At 41.5% G+C, this 12,449-nt stretch overlaps 2 protein-coding genes across 5 annotated transcripts in view; both read left to right on the top strand.

The window, feature by feature from the left end:
- Nucleotides 1-10,826, top strand: part of RAPGEF4 (Rap guanine nucleotide exchange factor 4) — a 451,555-nt gene extending 440,729 nt beyond the window's left edge. For all 4 annotated transcript variants that reach the window (XM_089690492.1, XM_089690491.1, XM_089690490.1 and 1 more), the window contains one exon: nucleotides 1,526-10,826. In XM_089690492.1, the coding sequence (XP_089546618.1) occupies nucleotides 1,526-1,653 (128 nt within the window). In that variant the 3' untranslated portion in view covers nucleotides 1,654-10,826. The remainder of the gene's footprint in view (nucleotides 1-1,525) is intronic.
- The window catches only part of MAP3K20 (mitogen-activated protein kinase kinase kinase 20), a 243,589-nt gene continuing 239,217 nt past the window's right edge, over nucleotides 8,078-12,449 (top strand). The window contains exon 1 of the mRNA XM_089690496.1: nucleotides 8,078-9,163. The gene's annotated coding sequence lies outside the window, so the exon portion shown is untranslated. The remainder of the gene's footprint in view (nucleotides 9,164-12,449) is intronic.

Here is a 12,449-nt window from a genome sequence, read left to right as displayed (position 1 = left end):
ATGTTGTGATTGGGTTTTTCTTTACCATAAAGAGGATCCTGCGATCATCCACCACTGTTGTCTTCCATGGACATCCATGCCTTTTTATGTTGCTGAGCTCACCAGTGCATTCTTCTTTCTTCAGAATGTCCCAAACTGTTGATTTGGCCACTTCTAAATGTTGTTGCTATCTCTCTGATGGATTTGTTTCATTTTTGAAGCCCTTTAATGGCCGGTTTCACTTGCATGGACAGCTCCTTTGAACACATGATGTAGGTTCACAGCAATAGATTCCAAATTGCAAATACCACACTTAGAATCAACTACAGACCTTTTACCTGCTTAATTGATGGCCACAAAACAGCTTTTGCTTCAATTGTCCAATTAATTTTGGTCCCTTGAAAAAGGAGGGGGTGGCTACTCTTAAGAGCTGTAATTCCTAAACCCTTCCTCCAATTTGGATGAACATACCCTCAAATTAAATCTGAGAGTGCACTTTCAGCCCATATCCATTATATAACTATAGCTTGAATATGTTTTGGTAAATACCTGAAAAAAACTAAAATTGTGCATGTGTCCAAATATAAATGGACCTAACTGATTGTTTATGGCCGGCAGGAAGGCGATAATATCAATACACACTACCTTTTACACTACATAAGTTGTTTAAATAATCATGGTCATTGATGGGAAGTATTTGTCAGCCTCTGAAGGCCCTGTTCACACCTTGCAATTTGTGATTATGGTCAGAATCACTGCGATTCTCTGCAATTCCAAATCGTGTGATAATCGCAGTACAATGCACTGGGTGCCATTATCCTTCAGAGGCACTCCAAACGCTATGCGACTCTGCAGCAATTGTTGTGCGACAGGAAAGCGCGGCAATCACCTTTCAAGATCATGTAAAGCTTGTCAGCTGACAAAAAGTGGGAACCTCTTCTTGGGTGATCAACGCGTAGGGCAGCCCAAAAATATAATTATTTATTTAACCAATTTCAACTTTGACCTGGCCTGCCCTAAAAAAATGACCCCTGACTGCAGTGCCATTAAAATGCTGTGGTGTGATCTGAGAAATATATTTGAATGGAAATAGTTTTGTAAGTAAGAATGCATAGAAATACCACCAAACCACTTACAGGTACATAGATGGGTCTATTTAAAGCAGAACTATACTCTGCTTGGCTCCAACGCGGTGTTCTGGAGCTCCCCGCCCAGCCGCTGACATCTTTGGGCATTATGACTTGTAATTAGAATAAAGATGAGCTCACATTTAACAAAAAAAAAAAAACATTGCTAAATAAAATGCTCCAATATAAAATAGTAATATAAAATGTGCTGACTTACTATGGGTTACGTCCAATGAGATGCATGCTTGCTGCAAGTACACTTGTAAACTATGAAATTTCCAACAAAACTTGCTATACAGTAAACACTGCAATAATTACAATGAATAATGAAATGACAACACATTAAATCGCTATTGTTACCCATTTAAGGATAGTTGTATTTGAAGCACAGCAATTTATAAATGTGTTTTTACCACCAGGTCCTGATGCTTCCCTTGTTAACAAAAATCACCAGGATGTTCGGAATTACGTACGGCTGTTCAACGTCATTGACAATCAGAGGACATTATCGCAGATGTCACATCGGCTAGAACCACGGCGCACCTAAAAAGGAAGTCCGTAATCTAGGATGTTCTTTTCATGACAAGCACTGTGGCAACGATTATGTTTTATACTTGTTTTTCTTAGTGCCACAGTCTGGTCATACAACCTGTGAATATTGTACATTTTTTATGTAGTGACTGAAAAATACACCAATACATAATGGTTATACAGCTCCTGTACGTAGGGTTGTGATGTACAATTATACGTTGATGGCAGCTACAGAGTTGTATATTTTGGATATTCAAGATGTCCAGTCATCTTTCTGGGACTTATTAGAACAATGATCTGATTGGTTGCAATGGATGACTGAACTTTGCGCATTGCTATGTTTTATCAAAGGGTCCAGCCACATTTCTTTTTAGCTTCAGGCTAGTGCTCTGAATTACTGACTATCTTATATCGTATCTCTCAGGGACTCCACTGGTAAGATATCTAGACCAAGACCTGACAACTATTTTAAACAATGAAGAATGCAGATTCTGCCCAGATATTAGATGACAGTCTTTCAATCTGGATTAGGACAAGGTGTCATCCCACAGCTCTCGCCACCATCACATCCTTATAGATCATAACTGCACGCTCGGCTCAGCCAAGCTTGCCAGTCTGTGTGGCTCTGTTGCTTGGGGGTGGCTGGATTGTGTCCATATGACTCATAGCTTTACTGCAGAAAATCGCATTTCAGAGGCAGCTGATTGGCAGTTTCTCATGTTCAGGGGGAGATATTGATGCCTCCTGAATGTCTGTGATTTTTTTATATACCAATGGGGATTGAAATACCGTGCCACAACCACATGTCAAGTTCTATACAGTTGCTGCGCAATTCTCTTAACTTCAATGGGCCCATTGGGCATTCTGAGTTAAATCTACCACACCACATAGCATCTCATCCACAGCAATGTGAATGGACCTGATTGTCCACCATGTAAATGTGCAGTTAGGTGGTTAGGAGGCAGGAAACATGCAGATCAACCTCCTGTTTTGACTGGCCCCTTGCCCCGTGTGTGCACATTGCTGTCCTGTGTTTGATGTGCACCTCAAAGGCAGATTAATAGCTTCCCATTTACCTTAATGGTGTAGTGTGGGTGACAGTCCTGAGGATGGAATTAACCTGCTTGGAGTTTCTTTCACATCCTATTGAGATGCTATTGACATGAACTTGCACTGCAGGAAACGGAGGATCATGCTCAGCCTTTTGCTGTCTGTTCTATTACATATTTATTTGCATGCTGCACCTGTGTTCATATAAACCCCACAACTAAAGTCTGATATGTAGCGCCAGGGGCGGACTGACAACTCATGGGGCCCCCGGGCAATAGGGGATCATGGGGCCCCTGTGTCCTTGCTCAAACTCAAAAAAGTCTATGAAAAAGGTAGCAGGGGCATCTCATGGGGCCCCCTACTGACCCCGGGCCCTCAGGCAGTGCCCGAGTTTCCAAATGGTCAGTCTGCCCCTGTGTAGCGCTACCCTCTTCAGGGCCGCTGTGTTTCTAAGACCCCATGCGCTCTGCATAGCCAGGGAACACGCATTTTTCACACTTAAATCCACACTCAGTGAACAGTCCGTGAACTTGATTTTTGTTATTTTATTAGGGGAAATAACTTGGACAGGGTAATAGGGATTATGGGATGCCCAACTTGAATGAATCAATGCACAGGGCCAACTTCCTTCCTATTTACAGAAACAGATCCTGGACTGTTCTTTTCCTTGAAAGCTGTCAGTCTTTGTGGATAAGTAGCAACGGCCACTTATGGACTAGGGACTCTCAGCCCTACTGAAAGTTAGCTTAGAGTGTTGCAACTACATGCAGAAGTATCTCCTCTCCCCTGTAGAACTGCTCCCAGCTCCACAGACTGCAGACATTACCAGCCCTTCTGGCTGCTCTGAAGACCTCCCAGGACAAGGATTATGGATTAAGCACAGAACTGTCCTTTGAGAGCTCGCTACACGAGACAGTCTCTGCCCTTATAAATCCCTGAGTGTGCTGATGTACTCACTCTGTCCTCCTTGCTCCCAAGCCTTGATCCTGTTCATATCGTGATGCTGAATGGATCCTCCTAAGCCAGCCCGAGTCCAGCCTGGAGGCCAACCCCCATAGATCTAGGGGACACCTCCCGGGCCACCGACAGCCTCCTCAGCACTCCATCTTCCACCCAACTCCCCTGCCAGTCTGACTCTCCCATATTTATGGCTTGGACTCACCACTTTACCAGGGCCTCCAAACCTGGGATTGGTTAGACTCCCATAAATATGCTTCTGGAATTTTCCATGGTCCTCCAGAACCAAGTGGAGACGATAGTCCCAACCTATTAAGCTATCCAGCCTGCCCTGCAGTAACCCGAACTAACCACAGACTCACACAGTTAACATGAGTCATACACAATAAATGTACCTACAATAACCCTAGCAGCACACTAGAGGGTACTACGCATATAAGCTTTAAAATGTTAGTCTAATATTAAAGGTGCTTTAAATATTTTTAAATATGCAGCCATTAATAAAATAATACCTGGTGATCCTGCCATGTAGGTCCTTCTTCAGGCACTTCTTTTTATAGGGTGACAAATGTCTCCCAGTTGTGCAGCGGTGTTGTTGCCCTGCACTTCTGCAATGGTGTGAACTGAACCCATAGGACTGCATTTAGGTGTCCTTTTATCATGCAGAGGTAAATGACCGCTGTTCAGTTCTCCGGCATTCTCAGAGGAGAGAGTTCCCCTCTGAATGCCTTTTTATGAAGCGGTGTAGATCACTTCTCCGAATGAAGAGAGAGGCGATCTACAAATGCTTTGAACGCTGGAAAACGGCTGCTTTTACTATAATCTCACGAGATTACAGTAAGAGATCAGTCAAACACCATTTACTAAGCAGTGGTAAATTATCGCTGCTTCGTTTGCGGTTCTCCCAATTCTCCAGCTCTGGGCTGGAAAGATCGCCAGTGAAGGGCTGAGATCGCTCCTTCATACACTGGCAGTCTGTGTGCTGAGATGATCAGCGGAGAACATGTTCTCCGCTGATCATCTCTGTTTCCTAAACCACTAATGATCGGACATCAGCAACGATCCTCAGGATCCTCGCTGATCTCTGTTTCATAAAAGAATACCATAGTATGAACAGGCCCTTAAAGTATGTGGCTCAGATTTACAGCTAGAATTTTTAACACTCAAAATGTATCAGTGATGAGTTCCACAACTTTACAATAAAATGTGATCTGTCTGGTTTAATGACATAGCAGGAGGGGACAAAGCAGGAGTGAGCTACTACGTCCACACGTAACCCAGCATAACCATTTCCTGTATTGTTACACAATCATTTCACTTCTGTCTTCTTAGCCTGTGTAAACAAATGTACTCCATAAAAGTCTGCATCCCAATGCGAAGAGTAACCTAGCACAACGTAGGTGCAGCATTCCCGAGTGTGATGTAACTTGGGAAAGTTTATAATTAATAAACACCATTAGTTCTATAACTGGCGTGAATGTAAGAGATCTGGAGACCAAAATCTGCTACGGAAATATGAGTCACCCTTTAACAATTCTGTAGGAGTAGAGGACTGGGGCTTTAAAAGTTAGATAGTTTAATGTACTGGACTGAGCATTCAGGTATCAGAATGCAGCATTTTTCCCAGTGACCCCAATAGACTAATCTTAGCAGATCTTCCCTAAGACCTGAAAGTTATTTCAAGGGTTCCCTTGGGATAAAAAGGTTGAGAAAGTCTGCTCTAGGATGTATTGGAACTGTGCCTTACAGCTTAGCCGCTTTATCATATTACCCAATTAAATCATCAATTTACTGTGCAGTTCAAACTGATTATTACTCTGTGACTCAAAGTGATAGTAAAGGCATTTTAAAAAACAAAATAACAAACATGTCATACTTACAGTGGTTTTGCACAGAGCAGCCCCGATCCTCCACTTTTTGAGTCCCTCCTGACCCCTACCTCCTTCCTAGTGCCTGCAAAGCAAGCAGCTTGCTATAAGGGCACCCAAGAAAGCTTGCTTCCGAGCCGCTGCTCTGTGTGTCCATTCACACACAGAGCCTCAGCTTAGCCCCCTCTCCCTCTTCATTGACTCACTAGCTTGATAGACAGCCAGTGACTTCTGCTGCTGTCTCAGCCATTGAGGAGGGAGAGTCCATGGAGAGCCAAGGCTCTCGTGCACATCGCTGGATAGAGATGGGGATCAGGTGAGCATTAGCAGGGCTTCAGGGGAAGCTGCACACAGAAGGTCTTTTACCTTCATGCATAAAATACATGAAGGTGAAAAACCTTGAACCTTTACAACCAGCATGCAGCATGCATAAAGCCATCTACGGTTTCCTGCATGTACCTGAAAAAGCTTGCATTACCCTCTGCTCAGAATAGAAGAATAAGAATGCTTGCACTTTATACCTGCTAACAATTCTTGTGCTTTTTTTTTCTCAACATGAAAGAGTAATTTTGTAAACCTCTGAAATGACAGGTGAGCCTTAAAACCTGCATTAGGAATTTACATTCGGGAAATCATCCATTTTTGTACCAGATATATTTACAAAAGAAAGCCTCTGAATCTGTTCCTCAATCATAACCTTCTTGATGACAATGGGCAGTTGCTTAATATAGTCAACTACACTATTCTTGTGTATGTATTGCTTGTGTCACTATGACTAGATAGTTTTCATACACTAAACTAGGAAGCAGGGCGTCAGCATGATTGCAAAACCCGGCCTCCTGCCATTCGCACTCCAGTCCTAAAGATCAATCCTGTAGTGATACAGAATACAAGTTGTTTTTTATCGTGATCATATCCAGGTACCCACACTGTCTCCCTGTGGTCAAATGTATTTTCCAATCTCACTCTCATAATTGTCACACTCATTAAAGTCATAATTTGGATTGCTTTTATATGATGTTTTCATTTGTTTAAAAATGTATCTCTGTAATAGGTAGGCTATAAATATAAATAGGTAAGTCATTTATTATATAAATCCTTCTGACAGGCTTGGCAAGTTCTGACACCCTCAGGAGCTCCTCACAGTGTGCATTAGAAACTGCAGCAGGTCACATAGAGCCCATCTAATTTGCTGTCTGGAGGACATCCAGCATTATCTAGCTCTTTCCTCCTCTAGCTTTTCCCTCCCTAGAATATCCTTGGACCACCACTATCATTCATTGGATAACCACTTCCCGTCCGGCCCATTATCATTATTATTATACAGTATTTATAAAGCGCCAACAGTTCGCTCAGAGCTGTACATTACAATGGGAGACAGAACATGTGACAGTACGAAAACAATACAATGTGATACACGAGGGGTTCGAGGGCCCTGCTCCTTGGAGGGAGGGGATAGTGGTACAGGAGGAGATAGCTGTGGGGAATGGAGTGGTAGGAAGAGTGGAGGAGGTCGGCAATTAGCAGGGGGTGGGGTAGGCTTCCCTGAAGAGATGGGTTTTCAGGGTGTGCATAAATGAGAGGAGAGTAGGTGATAGTCTGATGGATTGGGGTAGGGAGTTCCAGAGGATAGGTGATGTCCTGGAGAAATCCTGGAGGCGGGCATGGGAGGAGGAGACCAGGGAACTAGAGAGAAGGAGGTCCTGAGAGGAGCGGAGTGTGCGTGTTGGGTGGTACTTGTATATTAGGTCGGTGATGTAGTTTGGGGCAGTATGATGGACATCTTTGTACATCAGTATGATGGACAGCTGTACATAAACGGCCGGGCGGGAGCAGTGCCGAAGCGGGTGGCCCTTTATAAACAGCCCCCACATTCACTGCCTGTGCGCACTCCCTGGGAGCGCGCGGCACCACGATCCGGAGGACACAGTGGAACACCGATCGCTGTATGGGACCTCTGTGTGAGGTCCCGATCATGTGATCACTGATTGGCCAATCAGTGATCACATGAATAGTAGTAAGCAAGATGTCACTTGCTGACATCATTGCTTACTACTAGTGAAATCTGTGAATGATCACAGAGGTCACATGGTACAAGGCTATTCACAACAGCCTTGTACCATGTGACAAGCTGTGACCAATCACAGCTCACACAGTAGTTCTCAATGGTTGCAAGAATGCCTGTTACAGCCTTTATGGGAGTAAAAGCAATCAGTGTAAAAAAAAAAATAAAAAAAAAATCTTCATCACCCCCCACAAGTAGTACAGTGTCACTATGGTGACACTGTACTGCTAGGGTGACAGCATGTTAAAAATAAAAAAAACACATAAATAATAATATAAAAAAAATTAAATAAATATGTAAAACATTTTTTTTTTACAAATTATAATTTTTGGTTATAAACTAATTTTTTTTACAATTCTTTTTACTAAAAAGATAACTGAATACATTTTGGCAAAGATTTATGAAGAAAGATTATTTATTTGCAAAATTTTATAGGAAAAACACTTTTTTTCAAAATGTTTGGACTTTTCATTTATATAGCAAAAAAAATAAAAATCCCAGTGGTGAATAAATACCACCAAAATAAAGTTTTATCTGTCTCAAAAAAATGCTAAAAAATTCATATGGGTACAGTGTTGCATGACCGCGCAATTGTCATTCAAAGTGTGATAGCACTGAAAGCTGGAAATTGGCCTGGGCAGGAAGGGGGTGAAAGTGTCTGGACTTGGAGTGGTTAAGCATGGAAGTTCAGCATCACAAGTGAGTGCTGCCAGGTCTGGCCTGCATATAAGTGCAGTCTGGTGAGGAATGTCCACTCCTCCAGACTAACACCTGCGCATATTTTATATTTGCATAATCTTCCCAAAAGTCAGCCCACTGCTTGCATCAGGACTGAAGGCTCTTAGTAGAAGTGCTATGGTTGGGTGCTGTGATGTTTTCAAGAAACTATGCACAGCATTCTACTGGCTCATCCTACCAGCCATGATCTGCCTGCATTGCGTAGAGAAGCACAGACACCCAGTGCTCACACTTCTGGGTCTAAAACAAGTCTTGAAAATAGAAAGATTTCAATTGAGAATTTAATTCGCATGAAACCTTTCCTTGTAAGGACAGTGTGCTGTTTGCTTGTGAATAACCTGTAGGCAGGGAGTGTGCTTTACATTCTCACTTTTCACGTTCATTGTTACATTTTAGTCTTGTAATATGTTGACAGCACTTTCCATTTTAACTTAAAGTGGACGGAAAGGCTTGCAGAAATACACAATCCTACAATCATATACCCCAATAATATCACATCTTTATAGTTACAATTTTAAATATATGTTTTCTACCATTTTGGGGTTAAAATCGCTGCCATTATGTGACAGCAAAGCTAATATCTTTTTGCATGCAGCACGGCTGTTGGGTCTCCACCGACCTTTGGCTTTTGCTGCTGTCAATCTGCCTGTGAGAAGAGAGCAGGGGACAGTGTGGAACCTCGGTGTGTCAGTGGACACACAGAGCCCGGCTTGGCATCAAGTCTGCAGGAGTGCCCCATAGCCATACTATGGGGGCACTCAGCAGGAGCGAGAAGCCAGGAGAGCCAGCAAGGTACCCCAGAGGAGGAATATTGGGGCTGCTACGTGCAAAACCATTGCGCACAGCAGGTAAGTAACATATGTTTGTTATTTAGAAAACAAATGTCTACAATCACTTTAATTACTGGATGTATGTGGATTGTTTTTGGAGACTATAGGTGGGAATACACGATTAGAAAATTGACTGATCGGTCTTCCGATGACCGAGAGGCGTTCGTTCGTTGGTCGAAATCGTGGCCCACATTAACCAATCTAAAAAAAAAACGTTTGTCAGGCAATACGTAGTGTTGACAACTTCTGTACAAGTGGAAGCGATGCAGTGTGCGTGTGACCTTGTAGCCACGCCCTTCCGGCCAGAACGAGCGATATACACAACAATTAACAGCAATGAGTATAATATCATTTATTACATTATCTATATACATAAATAGTGATACATAAAATATAATATGCAGAATTCTGGTTTCATTATCTCATTAGGCCAATCTACTTTTAACATTTGGATTTTTTGTTCGTGTTTACGAAGCTTCCTTGGACATAAACAGCAGGGTTATCTTCTGTTCCGCTCATGCGTGATAGCGCTTGATAGATTTTGTATAACCATCATACCACCGCATAGAAAATCGGTCATTCATATGCGAAACTACAAAAATTTTCATTGTTAAACCTGCTTTTTCCATTCACAATATCGTTATCGGTTAAAACATCCTGCTCATCAATGAAGAGAAATTTGTTCGATTAGTAGTTCCGTGAAATGTTTTGTGCGATTTTCTTATCGTGTGTACAGGGCATTGGGATATTGTTTAGAATCACTTTCAATGATGGCCTAAATTCACTGCTCATTTATTGTTATAATTAAAGTAACAGGAAGGAACATGTATTGGATCTATGATGATACACATATCACTGATTGAGGAAGTGCCCTAGATACTAATAACCATTCAAGCAAACAGACCCTTTGGATGTCACTGCAAGGACACTGAGAACTTCTCCCCCTATTACAAATGATACACCAGCCACAAATTGTGATCATACAAATCATGAATTATTTTGGTCTGGATTGCTACGTCAGTTCAATTACATAGAAATATTCAGAAGAATAAAACCATGTCCATCCTGAGTCAATCATCCCTACTGACAGCTGAGATCTTATAGAGCTCTTCCATTATAAATATGTAGACAGGAGCACAATCAATAGAAATGTGTATTTCTGCACCCTGTGCAATCTTCTCTGGGCATTACAACTGGACTTTGTATTAGCTGCACTGCACTGTTACTATTTTACCACTGATATTGTATACATTTCTGTGTTCTAGCTTCCATGTTTTATCTGCTTTCCTAGTGATTTTCACATAGGGGCTGTCAAACGTGTCATCAACCAGAAATGTACTTCCACATTGTCCACGGCAGTCCCTATGTGTAGAACCATATTTAAACCTCTTGTTTTTATTTATTTCATTTTTGTTCCTTTATTTATTCACTTCTGTGTTGAGCATTGTGCCAAATTGTTTTGCTCTATTTATTAAATTGGCATGTAACTGATGAATGTTTCAATGTTCATTTCTGTGTATATAGAAGAATTGTAGAGTTGGTGTGTGTATACAGTACATACAAATGACGTATATACCAACACATGCATTAAATACTTATTTTCTTGTCATAGACTTACAAAAGACTGTATTATTTTTTGCTGTAAATATAAAACACTTATTAGATTAAAATGTGATCGATATATTCTGTATTCCTGTGTTTTCTGGCATTGGCATTCGGATTTATATTAAAAGACCAGTAAAATTAAACAAACTAGAAAAGCTACAATTTCTGGGGAAATTGTGTGAAGTGTTCTTGCCTCCACCAGTAGTCTACAACTCACACTCTAGCTTTTGTCACTCTGCTGCCTGCTCGCACACCTGGGTTCCTATGGCAACTCACTCTACAGCAAGGGCAGAGAAGAGCGGTTAAAAACAAACTGCTCCAACTTGCTCACTTCACTGACGGTTGCCATCTTCAAACGGTTGTAGTTTAAATATATTATATTTATATTGTGAGAATCACAAGACCCAGACCTACATTTTGATGCATAGTATGTCTCTGAAATATTAAAAATGAAGGCACAGTCGCAGTTTAGACGTTGCCCTTCAAATTTCAGGTGTCTAGAGTGGAGTTTCAATGAATGTCAATGGGCGGCGTGAGTTGCAAACAAATGGTCATATTGTGAAAACTATCAGGACTATGGCTTAGCCGTGGACATTTTTAGTGGCAGCAGGGATAGCTGAACGTTTTGATATAAGATTTGTGTAGGTGCGCTTGAAAATGAGGGAGTGATGGCAGTTTAGAAATCATGTCCTGATTTTTCAGCTCACACTCTAGCTTTTGTCAGCTCCCACTCTAGTTTTGAACATAACGCCATTCATTCCTATGGGACCAATTTCACCACAAAAACGCAGATATTTTGTGAACCATTCGGCGAAATGTTCCAAAAAGTAATAGCACACCAATCGGGAACAATCCGCATGTTTCAGTATATTACTTGTCTATGTAGTGTAAAAATTGTGGGAGGAGTTAGGGTAGTAAATTTGGCTATAATAATAAGAACATATATGTCAGATAACAGTAAGTGGTCTTGCCATGCAAGAACTCTTAATAAAGCTGACTTTTGTAACAAAACAATGGTGAGGAGAATGGATGAATGATGTCACAATCACCACCTTGTCCAATCAGAGAAAGCCTTGTCTTCATTGAAAAAAATACAAGATGTTCTCTGAATAGTGGAGGTGCTGAATGGGTGACCCGTTGTGGTGAGTATACAGAGGCAAGTTGCTCCAGCAGCTCCGGGAAGAGACCAGCGATGATTGTATATAGCACAGGCTAAAGTTAATGTCAGCATTCTCTCTGGATGTGAGATATGAAGGGTTAGATGTAACCAAGCTCGACCAATGTAAGTTCTAAAAAAAAAAGATCATTCCTGGAGTTCAGCATTAAGATGGACATACGAGTTACAATTTCTGTACAAAGTTATTTAGCTAAAGGGCCGGTTCGCACCATAGAAATGCAGTCCAGATGCGTTCCAGGTGCTTTTTCGTGTGTTCTGGTGCATTTTTGACCCATTCCAGGTTCATTTTTTCCCCTCTCTTTTTCTTCAGTTTAAATAAGGACATGTGCATTCCGCTGAATTTTTTATGCATTTTACCACTTTCCAGTACAGTTCTATGCAGGAAAATGCAACCTGTTCTACTTTTTTTTCTGCAACTGGAATGCACTGGAACTGCAAGCACTGATGTGAGCTATGACATTGACAACCCTATAACCTACTTTCTGTGCGTTTTGGATGCAGAAAAAAAGCACACTGAAATGC

Source organism: Staurois parvus, unplaced genomic scaffold, assembly GCF_062004578.1.
Source record: "Staurois parvus isolate SC_StPar_1 unplaced genomic scaffold, SC_StPar_1.0 ptg000530l, whole genome shotgun sequence".
In the NCBI taxonomy this organism is placed as follows: Eukaryota; Metazoa; Chordata; class Amphibia; order Anura; family Ranidae; genus Staurois; species Staurois parvus.
The sequence above is the reverse complement of the archived record's forward strand: the minus strand, read 5'-3'. Positions and strand labels throughout refer to the sequence as shown.